This window comes from Aplidium turbinatum, chromosome 18, assembly GCF_918807975.1.
Source record: "Aplidium turbinatum chromosome 18, kaAplTurb1.1, whole genome shotgun sequence".
Classification (NCBI taxonomy): Eukaryota; Metazoa; Chordata; class Ascidiacea; order Aplousobranchia; family Polyclinidae; genus Aplidium; species Aplidium turbinatum.
The window spans coordinates 10,126,097-10,150,900 of NC_137489.1; the positions used below are offsets into that span (position 1 = coordinate 10,126,097).

The 24,804-nt window shown below is 37.9% G+C and overlaps 2 protein-coding genes and 1 long non-coding RNA gene across 4 annotated transcripts; all 3 read left to right on the forward strand.

The window, feature by feature from the left end:
* Positions 1–485: 485 nt before the first annotated feature.
* Positions 486–4,492, forward strand: LOC145787643 (uncharacterized). 2 transcript variants are annotated; one of them, XR_014291420.1, is made up of 3 exons: positions 486–552; positions 1,295–1,418; positions 1,903–4,492. It is a non-coding gene; the product is annotated as an uncharacterized LOC145787643 (long non-coding RNA). The 2 variants fall into 2 exon arrangements; XR_014291419.1 differs by lacking the exon at positions 486–552 and having other exon boundaries at positions 1,262–1,418.
* A 5,249-nt stretch (positions 4,493–9,741) lies between these two features.
* On the forward strand, positions 9,742–11,199 carry LOC145787540 (mitogen-activated protein kinase 14-like). The gene has a single exon (XM_082599302.1). It carries the CDS (start codon positions 9,756–9,758, stop codon positions 10,851–10,853), a length of 1,098 nt encoding a protein of 365 aa, XP_082455428.1. The 5' UTR covers positions 9,742–9,755; the 3' UTR covers positions 10,854–11,199.
* Positions 11,200–14,781: 3,582 nt separating this feature from the next.
* LOC145787510 (histone deacetylase complex subunit SAP18-like) lies at positions 14,782–20,844 on the forward strand. The gene is made up of 3 exons (XM_082599267.1): positions 14,782–15,778; positions 16,229–16,348; positions 20,490–20,844. Exons 1-3 carry the CDS (start codon positions 15,579–15,581, stop codon positions 20,629–20,631), a joined length of 462 nt encoding a protein of 153 aa, XP_082455393.1. The 5' UTR covers positions 14,782–15,578; the 3' UTR covers positions 20,632–20,844.
* Positions 20,845–24,804: the final 3,960 nt, after the last annotated feature.

A 24,804-nucleotide genomic window follows, 5' to 3' on the forward strand; every position in this document is an offset into this window, starting at 1 on the left:
CCGACTCGTGCCCAGAGCATTGTGATGCAAGAAGCCACACAACCTCGTTCGGTGGAAGTTAATCAGTTATGCAGCGTATTAAGCAGCTACGCAGCGCTTTGACTCTTCAAGCGCACGTCGTTGATCTGATGAAAGCATTTCAGATTGACTTCTTTTAAACCGTAGCTATAGTTATCAAATGGCGAAGAACTATCAAGATAAAGTGATTATACTGATTAAGCATGACGTTTGACGCTAAAACTGGCGTGTCCGCCGTGAAACTTCATTTGTCCGCCGAGATAGCTGCTCAGACCGGACACGTTTGTCCGCCGTCAACAAAAACGAATTTCGAGGCCTGGTAGACTGTTGTTTTATAAATAAACTTTCCAAGGAATCAGGTTTTTTCTGGAAGCTCCTACGTTCTTTTCTATGTCAATTCATGTTCATTTCATGTTTTTAAGTTTGAAGTAGATTAGCCTGTCTGATGCATTCACTTTGTTTCAGGTAAATTTTAGCAGGATAGAAGTATTCATGGGAGCTTACAACAAAAGTGGAACCCATTGGAATCTACTGGTATGTATACTTGTGTAGGCTACTCTGTTCTTACGGGTCTGCTACTATTCGGTGAGTCCGATTCGGTGAGTTCCTAACTTCTAACCCCTAACCTTAAGCCCTAAACCTTAACCCTAAAACGGCAATGATAATTAGGCTACGGTACCCGATAATTTAAAAAAAAAAATTGAAAAAATCCCCTGTTAAGGGATCGGACTCACCGAATCGGACTAACCGAATCGGACTCACCGAAACGGGCCATTCCGGTTCTTACCGTATGACTTTGCTTTGCGGTGGTATAATGTAACTTTGCCCATGCGCATGCCCAATGTTTCAGATAGCCTATATATGTTATTTTGTACTGCAATAGAAAAACTTCGCTATGTTATCATCACATTTGCAGATTGCAACTTGACCAGGTAAACTTAACTTGTAGGCCTAAAAAGGCTGTTCCTCTCACTTCATCGTGTGTGTCCACTGTCCAATGCAACTAATTTTGTTCACAGTATGTTCACATACCTTCTTCCATGGTTTATCTGGTTGAACCATATGGGACGACAAAAGAAGGAAGTTTTAAAGCATGTGACAGTTTAAAGTGAGAGTAGGCTATGATTTAAAAAAAAGTTTAGTTTCGCATAACTCACATTGTTTTGCATTGCAATGTGTATATGTTCATGTGTAATGTTTTTGCGGATTATGGTACATGTTTAAGCAAAGCCTGGTTGCCATTTCTGTGTTTTAGGCTACACAGTGTTTGCTTTAGAATATTCTGTACCACACGAGTGAGCAAAACGGACATGGCGTTGAGAGAGGTGTGCTGGGTACCAGGGGAATTGTTTCATCCAAAACAATACGACGCCAACAATTGTGGCATTTTTGTGATCAAGGTAAGAATCCAGCTTGCTTAAACAACACAATCATACTTCTAACTTCTTATATGTTCGACAGCCCATAAGGTGATGCTACAAAACAAAAATATGTCAAAAATTCATTTCTTGAAACAACATTTTCTTTTGAGATGCAAGAGTAATTGGTTTGTTATAGTCTAGGAAACATCCGTGGCGACTGACGATGGTACACTATTGGCAACTATTTCGCGTGTTTATCACATACGTAGTCTTTACTGTAGCCTACATTACTGTAGTATATAAACCTATTGGTTAAATGTAGCCCATTCCATCCAGATGGTATTGTGCTTGATATTGTTTTGCACTACAGATTGCCTAACTTTCATTGCAGACTTGCAGTGAAAATAGGCCTACTACCCTACATTAGAACAGTTAGTTCTGGAAAGAGGCGCGCTTTATATCACAACGCGCCTCAGCCCTGGCATGCAGCCTTCATTTTCATCGATTTTATTGCCCATCACAGATTAACCAACACCCAAACAGACCCATGGCGAAGATGAAGCAACTTCTACAGATTTTCTGCAAATCCGGTTCTTTTGAAAACTTTACTGCCCTCATCATTGTTGATGTGTTGAAGCCTAATGGACTATCAAAGTGAAATTCATCAAACATGGAGTCAAAGACTGAATTGTTGTTCACTCCACGTCCAACGGTTCTAGGCCTTCGAAATAATCTTCCTTTGTTTGTTTGTTATCTTTATCCTGCATTGCGGGAAAGCGGACTTGAGCGCTATGCATCGGTGTACGCCTTCCGACGCGGACGTACACCTGACCCACGCTGCAGCCGGCGACAATGTCTGTTTCCGGTTGTCTACTTTACTTATGACTTAAATTTGGTACTACCCATTACTCGAAATTGATCCCTGGGTAGAGGCAATTATTTCCAATTCCTTATTTCCTCAGATAACGGCAACAGCGAAACGGCAATAAATTTCCTAGAAGCCGAATATATTGATTTTGTGTGTGTTTTCATGGATTGACATTTTTGTTTGAAATGTTTTGATTTAACGTTTTGTTTTAATTGTTTTCTTAAATTCATGGTCTATGCGGAAATCTTGCATTACGGTATGCAAAGACAACTTTGGTCCTCAAAAGATTGCAAATAGGATTATTCTATTCCCTACGATCGTTTGATGAAGGTCCCCAATTTTTTATGTAATTTTTACAGGTCCCCGGTGTGAAAAGGTTGGGAACCGCTGCTTTATAATTTTGGAGTCGATGTCGTGTTTAATAAGATATTGTGTTTCTTTTAGCGTACCGTGGTAGCCTGATGTGAACCTTCTGGCTTAACATGAAATAAAATACAAATAAACCAATAGCCTACATACGGTACTACATAGGCTAAAGAAGTTAGTATTTATTTTCGGACTAACACATTATCTTGGTAGTGACGAAATTTATAATTAGCAATATGATTTTCAATCCAGTACATCATGAGCTAAGCCTGAAGGTGAAGGCTAACAAAATTTTTTAAGGGCATAACAGTCTGATGTATGTAGGGCCGTTGAGAGGATAATTGTCCAGTTATTTAGTCAAATTGTAAATTAGGCCTACTGCGTTTTCATAAATATATTTGTATTGACAAAATTTTGTTTGCACCACCAAAATGGTTAATGCAAAACTGTTTGAACGTTTTATTTTGAATCATCTATTGCCTTTCTTGAATACCAGTGACAATCAATTTGGGTTTAAGTCTGGTCATAGTACTGACATGAGTGTTTTCTTATTAAAACAAGCAGTGTCCTCTTATATCAGTCATGACACTCCTGTATATTTAGCCTTCGACAAAGTCAATCATCATTTATTGTTTGAAACGCTTATCACACGTAACGTGCCTATGTATTTTGTTCGCTAATGGGAATACTGTTAGTAAACTTTAGGCTAGTAAACAAACCATGCAAGTGATGTGGGGAGGTCACTTGTCCCAATCATTTACTGTGTCCAACGGAGTCAGACAAGGTGGGGTGTTAAGCCCCTATCTTTTTGCCGTGTATATTGATTAGCTTTCTTATGAGCTCAATAAAACAAAAGTTGGTTGCTATGTTGGCAACTCTTGTCTAGATCATAGCCTGTTATGTTTGCTGATGACATTTGCTGCATCTCGCCTAGTTTGTGTGGCTTACAAAATTTGTTAGATGTTTGCCACAAGTATGCTGTTGAACATGAAATTACTTTCAATTCCAAAAAGTAATTTGGTATGTTATTCTCCCCAAAAATTTTATCTTTCACGTGCTTATTTGCTACATCTAGGTAAATCTGAAATTGTGTTCACAGACTCTGTAAAATACCTCGGTGTATTTATTGAGAGTTCTCTTTCAGATGAAAATGATATTTCAAGGCAAGTACGCTCTCAGTACTGTGCTGCAAATAATGCAAAATCTCATTTTTCTAAATGCTCACCCGCTGTAAAAAACATTGTAACTTATTTAGATCTTATTGTATGTCGTTTTACTTATCCCAGTTGTGGAACAAGTTTAGATCTTCTATAATATAATATATTCTATATTCTTCTATAATAAGTATGAAACGATTGCTTGTTGCTTACAATGACTCTTTCAGAATATTGCACAATTTGCCTCGTTATGTCAGTGCCCGTGAACATTAAAGTAATGAATAATGTAGCAACGTTTGATGCTTTCATTGAGGAAAAACATGTTTTCGTTTATTAACCGTTGCATACACTCCTCAAATCGCTTTATATCAGACATGATGTCATCTGATTGTTTTTATCGTTCTGAATACTTTCAATTCTTCCAACGCTCTTTGTATGTAAATTATAACAGTAGATATGTAAATTAAGTAGATATGTAAAGATATATATAGATATGTAAAGAATAGATATGTAATAGATATGTAAATATGTAAACAGTAAATTATAACAGTAGATATGTGAACACACTGCCTATTTAGTGAGCTTTTAAACCGGCGGCATCCAAAGTGGCTCTCTGTGACCTTTGTGCATTTGCAGTTTGTGTATTATTTCGTTGTTTTGTTTTGGATATGGACAGCTTTGTCTGACGCAAATAAATAATAAATGAAATAAATATTCTTCTATGATAAATTGTTTTATTCTTCTATGTTTAGCCTAATTCTACGGCTATGATGAAAGGGATTAAACGTGTTTGAAGTTCGCAGTAAGCTAGTAGGCCTATACTATAGCTGCGTTAACTCGATCTAGGTTAAACTTTGTTTCAAATAGGCCGATGCCTTTACATAAGATAGGGACAGTGGAAGATCGGGACGACTTGCTTTACTAGTTTTTCTTGCAATATGGACAACTGGAGGGTCACTGCGAAATTTAAAAATTGGCAAAAATAACTTGATTTTACATAAATTCATTTTTATCACATGAAATGCTATATTTTGGGTGGTAGAACATCGGCAGAACCTTACTACAGCAGTGTGAGGCTAACTATTGTGACCACTGTAGCGTGAAATCTATCGCTGCATTATTATGACTAGAATAATATTCAACAAACATAAACTTGGGCGACACATGTCACGAATTTGGGTGACACCTGTAACAAAATCGGTGACACCTGCCACCAAAATCGGTGACATCTGCCACAAAATCAAGGACACCTGCCACCAAAATCGGTGGCACCTGCCACAAAAACAGTGGCACCTGCCACCAAAATCGGTGGCACCTGCCACAAAAGCAGTGGCACCTGCCATCAAAATCGGTGGCACCTGCCACAAAATCGGTGGCACCTGCCACAAAAACCGTGGTACCTGCCACCAAAATCGGTGGCACCTGCCACAAAAGCAGTGGCACCTGCCACCAAAATCGGTGGCACCTGCCACAAAATCGGTGGCACCTGCCACAAAAACTGTGGCACCTGCCACCAAAATCGGTGGCACCTGCCACCAATTTGTCACAACCTCGACTCGCCTGGTGAGTCCACCACAACAAAAGGCGGAAACCAAATCACAAACTGACAGAACCAGCCCACCAAAAACAACCAAGCCACACGGGTCCCTCAAACGTCCAGCAACGCAAAAACGATGCAAAACTACACATTCCCGCCATCTGGGTAGTCTTGGCCTGGTTTTATCCTCTGCTGAGAGTAAAAAAAAAACACAAATGATAAATATTGGAGAAATTGAGTCTCCTTCACAAATTAAGAATCGAACAACGCAAAACTGCCGAAACAAAACGTTTAGTTTGAGTGAAAGAATCACTGTAAGCAAACAATGCCAAAAGGTGCGCGCATGATGTCATGGGACTGTGAGGTATCAAAAATTTGAACAGGTTGTTATTTTTCTACTTCAATGTGACGTTAGTTACTACTTTAAAAAATCTATATTTTTGTTTCCGCAGAAAATCCGCAGCAAACGCCTTTTTTTACATGTTTAGTATCGGCCACAGTATCGGCCAAATTTTGCCGATACCGATGCCGATACCGATACTCAAAAAATGGCCGATATCACCGATACCGATATATCGGTACATCTCTAATTTTTAGTTTGGCAGTGGCTATTTGACCGGCTCCGGTCTTTTAATCTGAAACACTATTTGACCGGTCATGACGTCACTATATAGGCACTTTTTTTCTTTTTCTCTTTCAAAGCAACAGATGAGAAGAGAAGGAAAAAGTGCCTATATATTATAACTTCTAAATTCGACAATAATGTTCAACTGGATCAGTGGTGCGTACAATCTTGCTCGGACTGGTGTTACAGAGAGAATGAGTTCGATACTACCTGGAAGCGTTCTTTTTTTTTAACTCAACTTTGAACCGAAGTGACTCTATTGTTAGGCTGCTGCATTTTTGTGGTCAAGAAGATATTAACTACTGACTACTGAGTACTGAAATAAGTTGATTGATTAGATTTCGGACCGAAATATGTTTAATTCGAAAAGTTGTGTAAAAATTGAAGCAGTGACTCTGAGTGAATAAAACTGACAATCTTGAGCAAATACTTGAACTTTCTGTTTAAGTTTCAGAGTTCATGAAAGAAGACAAGTAATAATATTTTGAAGTAAGGTTGCAAATAAAAAATTTAATGTCTAATATTTTTATCAAACCAAAATCGCCCTATTTTGCAGACACTGGCCTTACCAAAACCCCTTGACTCCGACTCCACAGCCTTGGTCCCAGCATCTGTGTCAACATTAAAACCTTCATGAAATGTTATCTTAATTTGATTAAAGGCATTTTGAAAGATCGTTAGAATCTACACTGTGAAGTAAGCAACGATCATGCTGCTAAAAGCGAAACTCAATCAATTATATATATATATTATGAGAATGAGATACAAACTGTTGCACCTAAGTTGAGTTGTTCTAAATCCTGGGTAAACGATCAATCTTTACTGGATGTGCCTCGCTCCAATATAGTGGCTGATTGTGCTGTGAACAGTAGGAGATCTAGGAAATCATGTGGTCAATAATAAATTGTCCCCATAATCTAAAAGAAACACAGATGTATATATTTCTTTTTTGCAAAATCATTAACCAAAACGGCCGTTAGGGTGGTCCCCAAAATCGAATTTTTGAAATTGCTTTGTCTTACCCTCTGAAAAGTCTCTAAATGACTTAAAACTAAACCTATAAAAAATTGAGACCCATTGGATTACGTTTAGGGGTGCCACAATGAACTTGAAAATCGATCTGTGGGGTCGCGGGGAATTTTTGCTTAAATTTACATAACTCCAGAACCAGATGACATAGAGAACTGTGCTTGGTGTCAAAAGATGCAAAGCAACCATATTCCTATCTGTGCTCAAGAGGAAAGTATGCTCTAACTGCTTTAATTTTTGAGAAAATCCAAAAAAACTGAAAATAGGGTTAAAATCAAACTTTTTCGCCCTATGTTGCTTCAGTGAATTATGTATGCTTTACTGCAGGCAGCCTGTATGTGTCTGCCTGTTGCTGTAATTGTATTCATTTATTTAATTGCACCAATGCACCTATTAAAGAGGTAGTTTCCTATATACGGGGTTAATCTTCCAATCACAGTATGACACACAACCATGTGGCTTCTATTCCTCAGCTTTCCATGACTTTATTTAGTATCAATACAAGGCATAGCAGTGGCACTTGTTCACTATTTGGCTAAGAAAGTTGGTGTTTTTGTTACCAAGCAGATATGTAAAGAAATGGAAATCATTGCTGAAACAGCCTTTTTAATTTGTACTGCCCATTGTTCACTGGAATGGAAAACTCCTTCCAGATATAACTGGTAACAAAAAAAGTTAAACGGTTACCACTAATTGTCACTGGAATGACTACTAACACATTGCTTGGAGTGCCAAAGTCGCAGTCTTCATCAGGAAGTGCGCAAGCTACTGGACTAATGGTAGGCCTATGTGTTAAAGATTTGGGTGTTGTTGAGTGTTGACAATGTAAGAGCAATGTGTTTTGACACGACATCCAGCAACACTGGTGTTTGGTCTGGTGCCTGTATTTAATTGCAAAAGAATTAAACAAGGACTTGCTCCATTTGGCTTGCTGTCACCATATTCTAGATTCTAGAACTTGTGCTGCAAAGAGCGTTCTCAACATTGGGCCATCATCTGGACAGGATATTCTTGTTTTCAGGTGATTTAAAGCAAAGTGGGATAGCCTAGTTTTGACAAAGATTGTTATTTCATCTTAGAAAATGATGACTTCTGCTGTGCTGATGAGATCATTACTTTTTGCAAAGACCAGTTGGAAAAAACTCAATCAAGAGATGACCAAGAGTTCCTTGAATTATCTATCATAATTCTTAATGGAGCACCACCACATGGCATTCGGTTTCGTTATCCTGGCGCCCTTCATCAGGCAAGATGGATGGCCACTGCTAGTATATATGCATTGAAGATTTGGCTGTTCAGAATGCAGTTTGATTTGACCAATAAGGAGCAATGTGGTTTCAAAAAATTTGTCATTTTTGTGTTAAAAGTATATTTCTTTCTTGTATTGCAACGTGCAGACGCATTGCTTATAACTTCTAATCTTGGTTTACTGCTTCTTTAACAACGTGCGACCCACAGAATGATCTGCAACCCCAGATAAAAAGACTAAAGGAATATCAGCAAGATGATTCAGCAGTAGCCAAGGAAGCAATGAAAACATTCTCAAGGCACTTATGGTACATAAGTGAGGATGCAACCTAATTCTATATACTGAACCATTTGTACCCTGAACCATTCGTACCCTTATTTTGTATCCTGAAAAAATCGAGAAAAAAATTAAAAAAAGCCAAAATAGCACACGAATTGGAGTTTCCGCTTAACCCTAACTTTAAGTGAAGAACTTATTGGCCTTGTATTTTTTGATGAAGGTGTTTCAAGTATTGGAAAAGAAGCTATGGTTTTTGCCTTGACCCATAAAAGTATGAGTAGTCCACCATTGAAGCGTATTTCTTCATTGCCAGATGATGTCTTTTCAAAAGATTTATCAGACTTTGTCACATTCAACACCATGCGATTGTTCCAGATTCTGGATTTGCCATCTGACTTTCTAAAGCTGGAAGTTGTAGCATGGGATTTGGATGAAAGTTATAAGAGAGCAAAAAGCGTTGTAAGTTAGTCTTCATGTGATCAACGATTTTGCTGAAAGAGGTGTTGCATTGATGCAAAATTTTAACAATTTGCTGACAAAAGATGAAAATCAAATGCAGTATATTCTGCGTCATCTTTGAAAGTGCAATAATATGAATATTGAGAACCACTTAAAGTCCACAGACTGAATCATATTTGATATACGAGACCTGTAAATGTGTCCACTCTAGGTGGGTGCGATCTAACTTATAAACATATTCAGCATATCATTACAGTATATTTTATAGCCAACTACAGACTGGAGTAGTTGCTACTGCCAGATTTGGCAAGATTGTTGCCTATTGTTCTTCATTTGTATCTGCACTCTGCAGTGCATTGTATATTGCTGAGGTTTTGTTTTTAAGACATTTATTTAGGCGGTTTACGTATTTTGACAAAATTTTCGTATTTTTGTCATTTTTCACTGGTCATGTGGCACCTCTAAACCTTTATCTAAATACTTCAAACTTTTAGTGAACTGTTTTTTAGTGAAATGGAACCAAATGAGAGGGTAAGAACCAAACTTTTCCAACTTCAAAATTTTACCATACATTTGAGGACCACCCTAACGGCCGTATTGGGCAAGAAGGGTTTCAGCAATGTCTTTCAGAATAAAAATTGTGTAAGGGCCTCTCAAAGATTTTTTAAAATAATGCAATATTTGGAAGTAAATGTATTGTTCACTTTATTGTTAACAATTCAATTGATCTATTACAAGTAATGTTATTTTTAGATATATTATTTCTTCTGGTTAGATTATTGTATATCACTGCTTATATATAAAAATATGACATCTGAAGGAGCTACCACACAAGTCCCAACAGATTTCAATCATTATGAACTGAATAAAACTGATTGGGATGTGCCTTCAAAGTACACAGATCTCAATCCGATTGGCTGTGGAGCCTATGGATCTGTTTGTTCTGCTCACAACACAGAATTGAACATTAAGATGGCAGTAAAAAAGCTAGCTCGGCCATTTCAATCAGTAACACATGCCAAAAGAACATATCGAGAGCTACGTCTTCTCAAACATATGCATCATGAAAATGTCATTGGATTGCTTGATGTTTTCACTCCAACTGCATCAATAGACAGCTTTACTGACATGTATCTTGTAACTCATTTGATGGGAGCAGATTTGAATCAGATTATCAAATCACAGAAGTTAACAGATGATCATGTTCAGTTTCTAGTGTATCAAGTCTTACGTGGCTTGAAGTACATTCATTCGGCTGGAATCATACATCGTGATCTGAAGCCAAGCAATATAGCAGTCAATGAAGATTGTGAGTTAAAAATTCTGGATTTTGGCTTGGCTCGTTTAACTGATGATCAAATGACTGGATATGTTGCGACCAGATGGTATCGTGCTCCTGAAATCATGTTGAATTGGATGCACTACAATCAAACAGTTGACATTTGGTCAGTTGGTTGCATCATGGCAGAACTTCTTACTGGTCAAACATTATTTCCAGGCTCAGATCACATCGACCAGTTGAAATCTATCATGAATCTTTGTGGAACTCCCAGAGATGATTTGTTGGAGAAGATAATATCACAATCCGCACGTAATTTTATAAAAACACTGCCTATCATTCCAAAGAAGGAATTTGTTAATGTGTTTGTTGGTGCCAACCCCAAAGCTGTAGACTTGCTTGAAAAGATGCTTGTTTTAGATACTGATTGCAGATTAACGGCTGCTCAAGCACTGCAACATCCATATTTAGACAAGTTTCATGACCCTGAAGATGAACCCACGGCTCCTCTTTATGACAAGTCTTACGAAGACGCTGATTTATCAATTGACGAGTGGAAACGACTGGCTTATGATGAAATCACAAGTTTTGAGTTTTCTCCTGATCTTATTGCTGACTATCAGTAGCAGCTGACGTTTTTTGGATATGTGGACATTATGATATATGCTTTGGTTAAAGCAATAAATTTTGAATTGTTTTTAGATGGTATCGCAATTGTAGTGAAGTGCTGTAACTAAACTCACTAAAGCTATTTTAATTTGCAGCAACAACAATTTTTTGTTCAACTCATTTAACAACAAGCACGTGAAAGCCTAAAACATCACATTTTTAATTTGGTAGTTATGTACTTTTGGGAAATTTTTAATACCGAGTTTAAATTTGACAGGAACATTCAAGATGTAATGAATATGCATACCAACTAGTATATATGGAAGTTGTGTCGATTTTCCAATGCAAAGAAAAGGATCAATTTTGGTACGGTATTTGTTAGTTGGCACCATGATGGTGATACAGTTAAAATGATAGTGATGGATCTAGAAACAGTTTCGTTACTATTGTATCCCTAGTTGGCTGGCAACATGCATGTAAAGCTCTAAATGGAGATACTTTTGTGCCAAATTATTTGTTTCTTTATTTTAACAGTGTTTATGTTTACAAAAACGTGGTAACATGAAATATATTATGACGTCACAACAGTATTTTTACTCCATACTTGCCCCAGCCAGGTTACTACAAAGCAAAGATTATTAGGATTTGTTTGTAGTTTAGATAGTTAGGTTTTCTTCCTTTTTAACTTGTAAAATAATGTGACTACTTTTATTTTTATGTGAAAATTGATTGAGCCAATTGTTGTGAAGGCTTACTATATTTCTTGCCTATTTAAAATGATCAACATTGAAAATACGGGTCTGCTACTATTCGGCTAGTGCCCTATTCGGCGAGAGCCCTTTTCGGCAAGTTCCTTATTCGGCGAGAGCCCTTTTCGGCAAGTTCCTTATTCGGCGATTTTTTGAATGTTTTTTTAAAATTATCGGTTACCGTAGCCCATAGGCGTCGAAATAGGGTGGGCCGGGTGGGCGACGCCCACCCTGCCGTGAAACAAGGGTGGGCAAAATATGTTTCGCCCACCCTGTTTTCATGACACTTATGAAGTGTTCGTTACAATTATTTCCGTTTTTGTTAAACGCTGAATTATCCAACTAACTGCAGCGCAACTTCTTGTTTACGCTATGTCTCTCGCTAGGTATCCGACAGAACAAAGCAATTTCACAACAACGCTGCGTTGAGAAAAGGCGGTTTTCACTGCATTGTTGTTGCTACGGCAACTGCCACACGCTGGAGTCAGCGTAAGGGAATATGACATCATAATGAACATGACAATAGAATAACCGATACAAACTAAAGACGTACTGAAACAATCGCTTTTTACAAATCTTTTCTCACAAAGTTGTTGCTGGGTATAAATTGGGGCACCGCGCGATGTTGTCATTTCATTATTGAAAAGCTAAACATGAAGCAAAGTCAAACATTTATTCGCGCATTCTTAAAACCAGCTTCCAACAGGCGTCGAGATGATAACGCTGAAGAAACCACGTCCAGCACGAATGAACGTAGAGATGACATTGATGAAGAAAGCAATGCTTCAAGGATGCACAGTGGTGAAGTCAATGTCTCAGGCAATGCACCGGTAGTTGTAGAAGACAGCATGAGCTATGGATCTCTTCCTGCTCCATTTGACGTTTGCATGCTGCCGGATCAGCTTCCGGCTCGGAAAGGTCGTGTGTTGCAAAGGAAGCTTTTTTCCGAATTCCAGTGGATACGTCTTAATCCTGATGGTACTTGTTACTGTAGTCACCTGTCCGAGCATTTTGCGGCAAATCCGAAGGCGCCACTTTAAAGAAAACAGGTCACGAGTCACGCGCGTTTTAGGTCGCAAAGGAAAACATAAAAGAAGTTTGTTTAGTTTAGCAGCGTTCATAAGATCGCAAGAAAGCAAACATCAAACCTATTAAAGCTTAATTGCTGCAGCGACGCTAAACGCAGTCTTTGTGAGAAAGACTAACCATTGCGAATTTGCGAACATACACATTCAATGAAATCTGTTTGAAAACTCTCGCCCACCCAGAATTCCTCTCTTCTAAGAAAAAATCGACGCCTATGCGTAGCCTAATTATCATTGCTGCTTTTCCATCGTTTTAACGTCGCTAAACGTTGAAATAAGACCCTAACTCCAACCGCTAACCCTTACCCCCAACTCCTAACCCCAACCCCTAAAACGGCAATGATAATTAGGTTACAATACCCGATAATTTTTAAAAAAAATTCAAAAAATCGCCGAATAAGGAATTCGCCGAAAAGGGCTCTCGCCGAATTGGACTTGCCGAAACGGGCCATTCCGGAAAATACAGGCTATCATGCTAACAATAAACCAAGAGTTTTGCTATTTATAAATCATTTAATAAATATATAATGTTTAATTGCATGATGCACGATCTTTGTTTCCATTGTACGTTGTATAATTGGGCGTCCAAATCTTATCCAATATAACACTTTACGAAAGCGCTTTTAATGCATGAAAACTGTAAACTTTCTACCAAAGGTTTACCGGTTTACAATGCATTTGATTTTGAACTTTATTATGTGATTTAATGACACGTGCACTCATTGCGTTATTGCAATCACTCACATTCATCCAATTAGTTCTACCTGCGCCAGCAATGGGTTCTCGCCAATTCGTTCTCCCTACAGGTAGATAGTTTGGCATTGAAACAGTTCAATTTAGATATTAATTGAGCATATTGGTAGTTTTTCAGGAAATTTGTAAATCAAAGGCTATTTTAGCCCACAGCGAATTTCAGAAAGAGTGGAAATAACTAGGTCCTGTACAATTTTATTGGTTTGTTTTGGCTTTAAAATGGTATTCGTCTGCACGCATGTCATTGGAGTGTTACTTAATTATTAATCGTTTCATACTTTCAAAATAGTTTTGAAGTATAAACTTTTCTTGTCACTTTTTGAGATTACTGATATGAACAAAAATGCCTTTTCCAACATGTGCTGCGTTTTTTTTTTTTACTCTGCACTTTTGTAACAAAATTTATGGAAATGATTTAAAAACGTGTTTTTTAAGCTTGATAAATTCTCTGGACGACTGCAATAAGTATACATGAACTCTTGACCTTTTCAGCACTTAAATCTACATAAGATTGAGCATTAACTCGTTTTTGAATGGTCTCTTAATGTCAACTCACAACTGAGTATTAACAGTTTATAAGCTCTTCTGTATTTACGTTTCAAAAACGCATATACTTGAACCTGTAACAACTCGGTCAAATAAGAACATGGATTATACTTAAATGTACTTATTTTCTGTGGATCAGCATGGGGTAATGATAATAATGACACGCCCAACGCCATGTGTGCAGCTGGTGTTTCTTATGTTGTCTTGGCATTATACATATCCTTTTGCGTTGTGCACTTTTGTCGGCAAAAGTCACTCTAGAAGTGGCCACTATTGTAAAATTTATCGCTCTTTTCTGGACGTAGTAAATAACACTAACTCTATTTTTAACTGCATTGGATTGTGTGCTTATCTTATTTCGTTGTGAGATTGTAATCAAGACAATTGTTGCTATTGTGTATTTTTAGAGGTGGCTTACTTGTAACTTAACACTCGCATGTATTTAGACGTTACTGGTTTACACAAAGTTCAAGTTTTACGTAAGCTTTTTAGTTATAAATGTACCATACAATTATACAGATTGGTTGCAAAACGTTGATAGCTAGCCAAAGTCGATTTTTTTTCCCTTAACGATAAAATACTGCAGTTACATATAAAAATACGGTACCCGGACATTTTGCCGAAAGGACATTTTTCCGAAAGACATTTTGCCGAAAGACATTTTGCTGAATGGACATTTTGCCGAAACTCCTTTTTGTGTTATATGTATCGATATTCTCCACAGTGTGTTTTAGTCTATCGTTCACAACCTTAGTCCTTTCGGCAATTTGTCCATCGGCAAAATGTCCTTTCGGCAAAATGTCTTTCGGCAATATGTCCGTGCACGTAAAAATACAGCAACTTTACTCGTGTGCATTTTTTTGGTGTTAAAAAAGAAATAAACCATTGGAGTTGTGAAGCTAGTTTTTATAGGGGTTATGAGCGTAAGCTATTACTAAAAAGTTTGAAATGCTTATTCCCGCTTTCCATTTTTTGCAAATCGTATCATGTTTCATTTTTGGAAACATTTTGATTCTTGAATCTTTTTGATCAAACTTTACCAAAGAAGTGAACCGTTTTTGCATAAAACGTAAGATACAGTATCATGGGATTGGAAGTTGTGTATTGAGCTTTGTGATCGTTTCGCATTATTTTTCAGAATTCTTGCTTTTACTGTAGTAATAGACTACTGTTTGTTATCTTATCCAATGCCTCGTGTTAGTGGCAATTGAAAATTTAGAGTGCTGTGTGAGCTACAATTTGCAATTTTTCCTATGAAAAGTAAACATCAATTACACCATTTACTATTGGACGCAACATTTAACATAATACATGCCGTAATATAAAAAAGAGTTTGTAACAAGGTTTTTAATGGCTTTGTATTGCTAAATTTCAAAATTTAGACATTCATAAATAGAGATTTATTGTCAGTTCATCTGATGCCATTTATTTCATGCCTCTCATTTCCCTAAGTACTGGCAATTGAAATATTTAAGTTTATCGTGAGTTTGAATTCGCAACTTTGTTATGAAGAGCGAACCGATAAATTGCACTATTTACTATTTAACATGTTGTAAATGACCTTATTGTTTGTTTATAATTTTAAGATTGTGTAGTAACAGAAAAAAAAATGCCTCAAGCAACTGGTGTAATAGAAGAACGGCTACGCAGTGTAGCACAAGATGTTCAAGAACCTGTGAAACCTGTGGATCGTGAAAAGACTTGCCCTTTATTGCTGAGGGTTTTTGTATCAGACGACCGCCGTCATCACAGAATGGAAGAATTCAGCAGGAATAATGTTCCCAGCAACGAACTGCAGATTTACACCTGGTGGGTTTGTGACCAGTGGTAATTTTTAACATGACACTTTCAGTTGAAGTATAAACAGTAGGAAAATCTCAAAGGATTGTAACTAGTATTTGCCTTGCTTTTGAAAGTTATTTTGTTATGTGGTTTTTACTGATTGCAGTATCCTTTTTACGTTTTTAGCATGACCAAGTTGGTTTTCTTCTGATTGTTAGATTGTTGTAGATCATATCAGGCGAACTGCAAACCAGTAATTTAGCTCGATCAAGATTATCAAACTGAAAGTTTATATCGATAGCCCAACTTGCGGTAAGGCAATTACTGCGCAAGTTTGCCATTAAATTGCCAAGCCAAGACCTGTGGTTTTGAAAACTTACGGTGTCCTTAAGATCATTATCGAGCATTGAATTGCCTACCCTATTCTTTCTATAAAGCAGTATATTGTCAATATTTAAACATGTATTTACAAAACAGGATGGACGCAACTTTGAAAGAACTCACAAACTTAGTCAAAGAAGTCCGCCCTGATGCAAGAAAAAAAGGAACTGTTTTCCATTTTGCAACTGTGTTTATGGATAGGAGTGGACGATACAGGTAAGTTGTTTACTTTAAATAGGCACATACAACTTTTTGTAGTGCCTTCATTAAGTGCTTTCTGAACAACCATGATCAGACATTACTAATTGCGAGACATCGACAAACCGTTGATTGAACTACTTCTCCGTACATTGGTATAGAGCGGGAATTTCCCAAACGAGATATGAATTCATTTTAATAAATCAAGGTTTAATAGAATGGTACATAAGCATGTTCACTTAAAACTGCAAAAATTTATACAAATACGCGTAAAAGCACCTTGTTAAACTTGTCTGATGCCATTCAATCCGGTTAATTACATAATCAAATTACCAAGCTTTTTCATGCCTTTATTCGAATTATGAATTATCTACATTTTTCTCACCATCCCACTTACACCTGCTGATGTCACGTTTTTAAACTTCTCGGCACTATAGTTTAGAGACAGTACATTGCGGGGATGAATTTCCGCTCATCCAACCATTATAGATTATTTAGAGTTAATTTTGATGTGTCACGAACCAGAAACGCTTGTTTTTTTCTAAACTAACATCACAAAAGTATGTTCGATATAATAGTTGATGAAAAGCGAAACGTTTGACACAATGACCACTTCTAGTGTTGCGGATGATTCTGGCGCGAATGAGTTTCCCTTCTCTAGAAATTCTAGCAATCATTGTTGAAAGATGCGCTTAAAGTTTAACGATCTAGTAATTTTAGCTCATGCGACTCAAGTTCTTAGCAGGCTTCATTCTAGATTGACAGAGTTACAGAATTGAATGCGACATTTCCTAATCTCCGTTGCGTTACGTCGGCTTATAGAGAAGATTTTAATAAATGTCACTATCACACAACCAACTTCATTATCTTTATCATTGTATTTTATAATAAACACCTACAACCAGGCTACAACATGTCGTTATTTCATTATGTAAAAAAATTGTTCATATTACTGAATCTGTTCGTTTTGATGCGATAAATATTTTCGTTTGGAAAAGCTGTTACTTTTGATTTTGTTTTGTAAATGTGTTATAAAAATTTTTTGAAGGTTGATTTCAAGCAAATTTGATGTTTTTTTGTTCCTTTATATCAAAGTATACGATGTCAGATGTTTTGGCAATGGTATGTAGGTAGGCCTTTATAAAAAAAAAAACGACTGCCCGTTTTACTGCATACTGTACATTTATGCAACCACAGAAACTCTGATCGGTGGTCTTTATTCGTAATTATAATGCTTGCTCGAAAAGGCAACAGTGTAGCCAGTCAAGTTAGACTGGTCGCCTAATCAAGCATTTGAATCTAGGTAGGCCTATGCAAATGAATATGAAAATCCGCCAATGTCGTTGTCTGGAGGGCAAAAACAAAAGCTTAGCGTTTACAAATCTTTGTCACAAAACAATTATGGTAACCAGTTTGTTTTGTGGTGTGCTGTAAATCGCTTGTTGGTCTATAAAAGCAACGCACAGCTAATGTGCAGTTTTTAGTCTTGGTTTGCTTATTTTACTGTTTCATTCGGGCGTTACGACGCGTTTTATGTTTCATTGACACTAAACTTTCCTTCAGTCATTGAAGCGTTGTATAGTAGACGACAACACGAAAAGTTTTATTTTGGTTGACTGCAGTTTCTAACTGGGAATAATTTCAATATGCACTTCTTTCGTCAAAATACAGTAGATTTCCTTTTCTTGTCTTTTCTAGTCCACCTCAAAAGTGATTTAGTTATTGTCCAAAGAGCTCATGTTATTTGTAAGTTTCAACTAAGAACACCAGCTTGTTATTTTTTAACTTATTACATTGTTTAGTTCATTGCTTTCTTTGCTGTATTTTTTGAGGTATAATTAAGCTTACCAAGTTTTAAAGTTAGTTGCGTAACTTTGCTGTTTGTTTGTTTTATGAGCCCCTGTTTGCAGCGATAACAATGTTTAACCTGCTGCATAGTGTATGTATAAATAAGTATCGCGTGGGATAGGGAAATGATGGCAGGTGACATTGTCTTAATTAAAGTTCGTCACGCAAAGCCCGAGATGACATTTCTGCAAAAAGGTAAAAACAACCATCAACATTCAACACCTAGTGTCAAGAACTAGGTTGGTTTTGAATCTTTATCCTCGGGCTGACAAAGCCTCTGATATGTTATTCCTGGCAGTTTTGCATACTTGCAGAGGCTCCTGACGCAGGACCGGTTACCGAGATTGGCAAAGTGAAGTTTCCAATTGTTGAAATGTTGCCGGGGAATTATTCCATCCACGAGGTGCGCTGAATGTAAAGCAGTCCTGAAATGCGTTGCTCAAGCACACACCCCGAGAGCTGAACCACCTGATCTTGAGTCTGGCGCTTAACCAGGGGCTCCGGACACTTCCTGAGAGTGGGGGAGTAATTTAAGCAGGGGGCGGGAACGATGTTTTGACATCGACAGGGGACTTATTGGATTGTCACATATACTTCTGGGATGTCTACCCCCAGACCCCCCTTTGCAATACTGAAAGCTTCAACTTTTTATACAGCGTGTTAGGCGGCATGCTTTGCGCCGAAAGCGCAAAATTTTTTCCTTTCAGCACAATTTAAAATCAAAAAATTATTTTAACAAATCTAAAATCGCGAGCAAAAGCTCTTTAACATTTGCCACATTTTTGAGGTTTAGAGACAATTTTGACTAAAAACTTGGGGATGTACGCAAAAAATTCCTCTTATTCTTTTTTGGCTCAAGTCTTCCAAATTTTGCACTTCAGACGCTAAAAGGTTAGATTTAAAAGGTCAAAAGCGTCAAGGTCAAAGCTTTCTATAACTTAATTTACAACTAAACTTACATGAATACAACACGATAACCTGTGCCATACCATCCACAGTGAAAGGAAAAGTTTCAGCATCTGGAGTCTAGGCCTACATTCAATTCAGAAAAAATAAAAATAAAAGCTAAACTGCATTAACGTATACATTTTACAACAACTGAAAACGGAAAAACATTGAAACAGCGCAAGTGTAGTGGGTTTCGTTCGTGAGTGGTAAAAGGGAAATTAAACAGTTTGTAACAGTGAGAAACTATGACGTCACACATAGCGCATTGTGATGCGTATATTTTTGACAGGATACGTAGTTTGGCGTTGTCTTGCTAGTCGAACTTTCCAAGCAAAAACCTCAAAAGTCGTGCAACAAAATAAAAACATGAAAATAAAACACAAAAGTGAAAAAAATATTAAAAATAGACTTTTTATCTCTACATTAGCGGGGGGGGGGTAATCCCCCGCGGCCCCCCTCTAACGCAGCCCATGCGCTTAACCAAAGAATATTTTGAACATTTTTCTTTTCATTGTATTTGACTGGGTTTTGTGTGACTTACCCAGCCTGCGCTTGTGGCGAACCTCAAACAGCACTAGCACATTATACAATACATCATTGCTCGATTTTCCGACTTACAGGATATGTAGACCGTAAGACAGCCAGTGATGTACGCGTATAGAAAAAATATTGACGCCGTCAGCGTAAACGCAAACGTTCGAAGAACCATACGCCGTATGTGTCAACGTAACTTGTAAAAAAAGTTGTCAGCGTCAGCGCGTACACTGGCGTAAACTCATTTTGTTTACTTGGTGTCAAACATTCACACGGTATAAACCACTCGAAACGAACAAGTTTTATTTTGAATTTCCACGAAGAGACACAAGCATCTGAAAGTGTTCATCTGACATTTTGCTGCGTTTTGGTTTCAATATGTCTTTGCCCATTGAAAACATTCTTTCAACTGCAGCGCTGGAAGGTATGGCGTGTAGCGAAAAAAAGTATTTTAGAAAGCTTTTGTTGGAAAAGTGCCAACGGCTAATGGTCCTTTGACATAAAAATAACACGTTGACGCTGTACGCTAAAAACCCGCGAAAACTTTTAGGCGTAGCCTCAAGCGACAACTATCCAAAAAATGTGGCCGTAAGCGTTAGCGTAAACAAAAAGTCTACGCCGCAAGTCTAAGTCGTAGAATTTGCGGCGTATAGGTACATCTCTGGAGACAGCGCACTGGTTGCAGCAGTTGAGAGGTGTTGCCTAAATTGCTGGCTCATAAGTAAGAAGAGAAGACCGTGATTTGAATATTTTCTATTTGTTTTGTTGCCTCACAGAGCTATGGTTACTAAGCTTTCATTTCACTTTTGACGCTTGTTGTCTTGCGCAGGCTCAAGGATATTGGACAAACTATTGGTGGTTTGAAAGGACCTTCGGACACCGTTACATTGGCGTCACAAAAGTTTGAAATAGGAGACTTCATGGACATTGCTATCACTCCTCCGAGAGAACAGAGAATGATGATGTACTAAGCTAACTGGAGACAGAGTCGTTTACCAGCCACTTTTGCTCTTCTAAGTATTTTCAAATCGATAAAAGTGTCTCGTGAACCAAAGTTGAGCATCAAGCAGACGACGTGCGAAGGAACATTAAAAGCAATGATTATTTGGCGTAGAAACGTCATCATGTGTTTAGCTTTCCCGCCTAAAGTGGAGTTTGTGACGCAAATAAATTGTCATTTTAAACCATTGAGTGATTATACTGCAAATGATGACAAGCCATGTATGTTTATCAATAACAGTTATATTGCGTTGTATAGAAATAGATGGTTGACGGTGTACTTTTAGACCGGGAATAATTTTATGGTCTCGAAATCTTTCCAGGTGGGGCAAGAAACAAAGAAAATACCACTTTTTCTTTGGGGTCTTCTTTTTTTTGAAGGTGTCTTATCTTGGGACGCATATTATTCTCTTAACGGTTGTCATGCCATGAAGACGTGATGGAAGTCGCTTCATATGAACAGCCCAAACTGAATGCCAAGTATTGCTCTTTGCGAGTTGTTACGAGGCATTTCATTGCTTCAGCGCAAACACATTATGTTTATCGCCTATAGTGGTTCTGCAGTCTTAGTGTCATGTGTTGAAACTTTGCACCATTTCTAACTATTATAACTTGTCTATGCCCATTTATCTCTATGCCCTTGCTAACATCTAAAATAATCATTTCTGACCGAAATCACCACATATCTGGTATCAATCGATGTTTAAAAGAGACAAGAAAAGTTAAATTTGATCAAAAAATAGTACCGTAGCCTAGCAATATTATGCGTGAACACCGCGTCAAGGTGTCGCCCATCATCCAGGTTTCCCTTATTTGCTATTAGATCAGGCAAACGAAACAACTAAACTCCCAATACGTCAATAATTACATCTTGAAAGATGGCATGGTAGCTTTTTAGAAATCTGGATAATTCCGCCTTCCCCTTTCTACACAATGAAGAATTACATTTCTTTCTTCTGCATCAGGGGTTAAAATCCCTTTGTACTCTTCCATTGTACCTTATAGGATAACAATTCTATGCTTTACTAGCAGGGCTAACATCGATCTGGAACACAAAATATAAAGACCGCTGGAAAAACTATGATTTTTTAACTAATAGGGGAAGGTTTGGTTAGTTGAGCCGGGTAACGGTTGATCCATCCGGTTTTATCGCAACGTCGTGCATGATTACATTGATTAGTCAACTGTTTAATAACGAAAATATGGAAAAACGTGAAGTCCATCAGCACATGTAGTTTTAGGGATTTTCTACAAGCAGAAAAATTGTGAAGCAGTTAAATGTAAAATGGTAGGTAAAAGTAGTTTTGAGAGAAATAAGAAATGTGATATTTTTTCCTACGATGTTTCAATCGAAATTCTGGGATAGGTTTTGTTTTATTATCTTTATCCTGCATTGCGGGAAAGCGGACTTGAGCGCTATGCATCGGTGTACGCCTTCCGACGTTCACCTGACCCATGCTGCAGCCGACTGCAATGTCTGTTTCCGGTTGTCTACTCTACTTATGACTTAAATTTGGTACTAGCCTACCCATTACTCGAAATCGATCACTGGGTAGAGGCAATTATCGTAAAGTTTCTTGCCCAGACAAACAACAGCAAGTGCGGGTGGCTGGAGTCGGACATGCAGGCTCTCGACTGCGAGCCCAACGCGCTAACCACTCGGCCACTGCTGCCGACAAAGGTAACTTAGGCTACTCTTTGTTTTAGTAGTTCTCCTTGCTTGATTAGCCAGTTGGTTATTGGAAATTTTTTATCAATTTTGAAAATGGCGGCGATGTTAACAGTTGAGCCACTTGCAATGTTCACGGTTGGGCCATGTCTTTGTCATAATGTAGTTTATGAGCCGATGGTCCTTACGTACTGCCCCAGTTTTGTTGTACCGTACTGTAATTGATGCGTAGAACTAGTGGCGTAGCCGTGGGGCGGCCCACTGCCCCCTTAAACTTCCATAAGAGTAACCTTCGTCAAAGTTTCCTATTCAATGATTCTCAGTGTTTTCAGTAATATAAGTTTCTGTTCGTTCAGTTTTCACTGTTATTTCATTTTAAGACACTAGACACAATACACAGTTTAAACATTTTTTGATTGTTTATTTGCAAGATGTTCAACAGAAGAGTTTATTGTGTTTGTTGCAGATTGAGCTCGGCACTTTTAAATCGAGGGGACCCGTGCAAACATATGTTTCATTCCTGCGGCGCGAAAAACCACTTCTACGTCTACAGTAGCATTAATCCAGCACTGCACCACAGCATTTTGCAGAAACTTCAAAGGTTAAAAGAAAAAAATAGTAACACAAAATCACATTTTTTCCACGTCGGGGAGCCATTCAAAAGAGGGGCCCTGTACCCTCTGCCCCACTAAATCCGGGCCTGATCTCATGGCAACTATTAGTTTTAGGATGAATTTTGACTTACAATACTGATTTTTTGGACACGTGCTTCGAAAATGAAAATTGGAATACTTCTCTCTCATGGTCACAGGAAAATTGTGGGGAAACGTGCCTCCTGGCAGACAAAGATCGACATACTTAAAACAACAAACTAGTAAAAACCAAAAGTTGAATGAGGCTGTTCACCGGGCATTTAATTAATAACATGATATGCGTCTTCTTGGTGCAAACTAAGCTGAACTATCACAAGATGAAGATGTAGACCATGTAGCAACATGCTTCTGTGTTTTACCATGCTAGACAGGTAGTCACTACCTGACCTAGTTCCCTGAAGAAGTCAGTCATGTCTGATTGACGAAACGTCGGAATAAAGACAGATTATCGCCTTAATATACATCCTGTGATAGTTCAGCTTAGTTTGCATCAGAATAACACATATCATGTTATTTTAGTAAAAGCTGTATTAGCAAAAATATAATATAATAACAAGCAAAAGTCCAAAAAACTTAGAAACCTTTTGCACAAGAAGCAGTCAGTGCGTGGAATGAAATATGACAATGGAAGAAGAATATTTTCACTGTATTTTCTTAGACTGGTTTTTTCTTTTGTCCAATACCCGCTCTACAAATGAATTACCGTAAGATGGGGTGGATAGGAACAATTTGGAGGTATTTTGTAATGCTGTTTTGAAATTACCGACTTAACCAATACCACAATAGTTCCAAAATGTGAACATCAACACTAGGTATACGTGTAACAACCAGATTAGTTGGAAAGTAACTACGTTTAGAAAGCAGAGACAAATAAGTGATGTTCCTATTCACCCCACACTTCGGGGTGAAAAGGAACGCTTTTGCTTTTTAAGTATTTGTTCCTATAAAACCCAACTGACGTTGCTAAAAGAAACATGCTTCGACTTGTGGCTTATAATCTACAATATGACAACCGCATGTGGGAGTTGTAGAGCAACTAATGCACACATAATTGCATTTAAACGAAGCTTTATTGTTACTCAAGAAATAAGTCCATGCAGTCAATCAATCAATATCGGAGTTCAAAATCCCCAAACGGAATCGAGTTCTGGTACAGCGAATATGCCCCTTTTCCTGACCAGTGGAGGTGCAATTTTCCTTTTGACATCTGAAAAAGGATAAACGAGGATGTCTTCGTCTTTCGGCCACTTCCAATGGAAGCCGCTTTTTACCAAAGATTTAATTAAGCAGCCTTCGCTTTCCACAGCTATGATCTGGCCAGGAAAAACCTCCCCTTCATAATTAAAAATTACATAATCTCCTGCCGCATTTATCTCAACAATATCATCCTCCTCAAAATCGTCCACTTCTGTTGATTCGGTGTTAATACAAGTTTGTGCCGGTGACACACCTTGATCAGAACATGAAGGAACATCGGCCGTTCCTACACTTCTTCTGGGTTCCACAGTTAGCCGTTTCCGTTTTTGAGCTTTGTGTTGCGCATTAGCTTTGTAACGCATTCCTTCCAATACTGAAATTAAGTTATCATCCACTGCAGAAAACGAATCTCCATCATTTGGTTCGGTACCGGTACTGCGATGTGGAAGTGAGGAAAGAGCTTCATTTAAAGGATAAATTCCACACTTTTCAAAACCAGACTTCAGATTTGACGCAGCATTGTTATACACATCGTTGTGCAACGTATTTAGGAGGGAAGGAAATGAATCTTTAGAAAGGCCAGCCGAACCTTTGCAGTTGCGCTTTTCTTTCTCCAGTATTTTCCT

Excerpts from the sequence above, each read along its gene's own strand:
- LOC145787540 (XM_082599302.1), top strand. The coding sequence starts at position 9,756 with ATGACATCTGAAGGAGCTACCACACAAGTCCCAACAGATTTCAATCAT.
- LOC145787510 (XM_082599267.1), top strand. The coding sequence starts at position 15,579 with ATGCCTCAAGCAACTGGTGTAATAGAAGAACGGCTACGCAGTGTAGCA. Across the intron at positions 15,779-16,228 it reads GAACTGCAGATTTACACCTG|GATGGACGCAACTTTGAAAG; the intron begins GTGGGTTTGTGA and ends TTTACAAAACAG. Across the intron at positions 16,349-20,489 it reads GATAGGAGTGGACGATACAG|GCTCAAGGATATTGGACAAA; the intron begins GTAAGTTGTTTA and ends TGTCTTGCGCAG.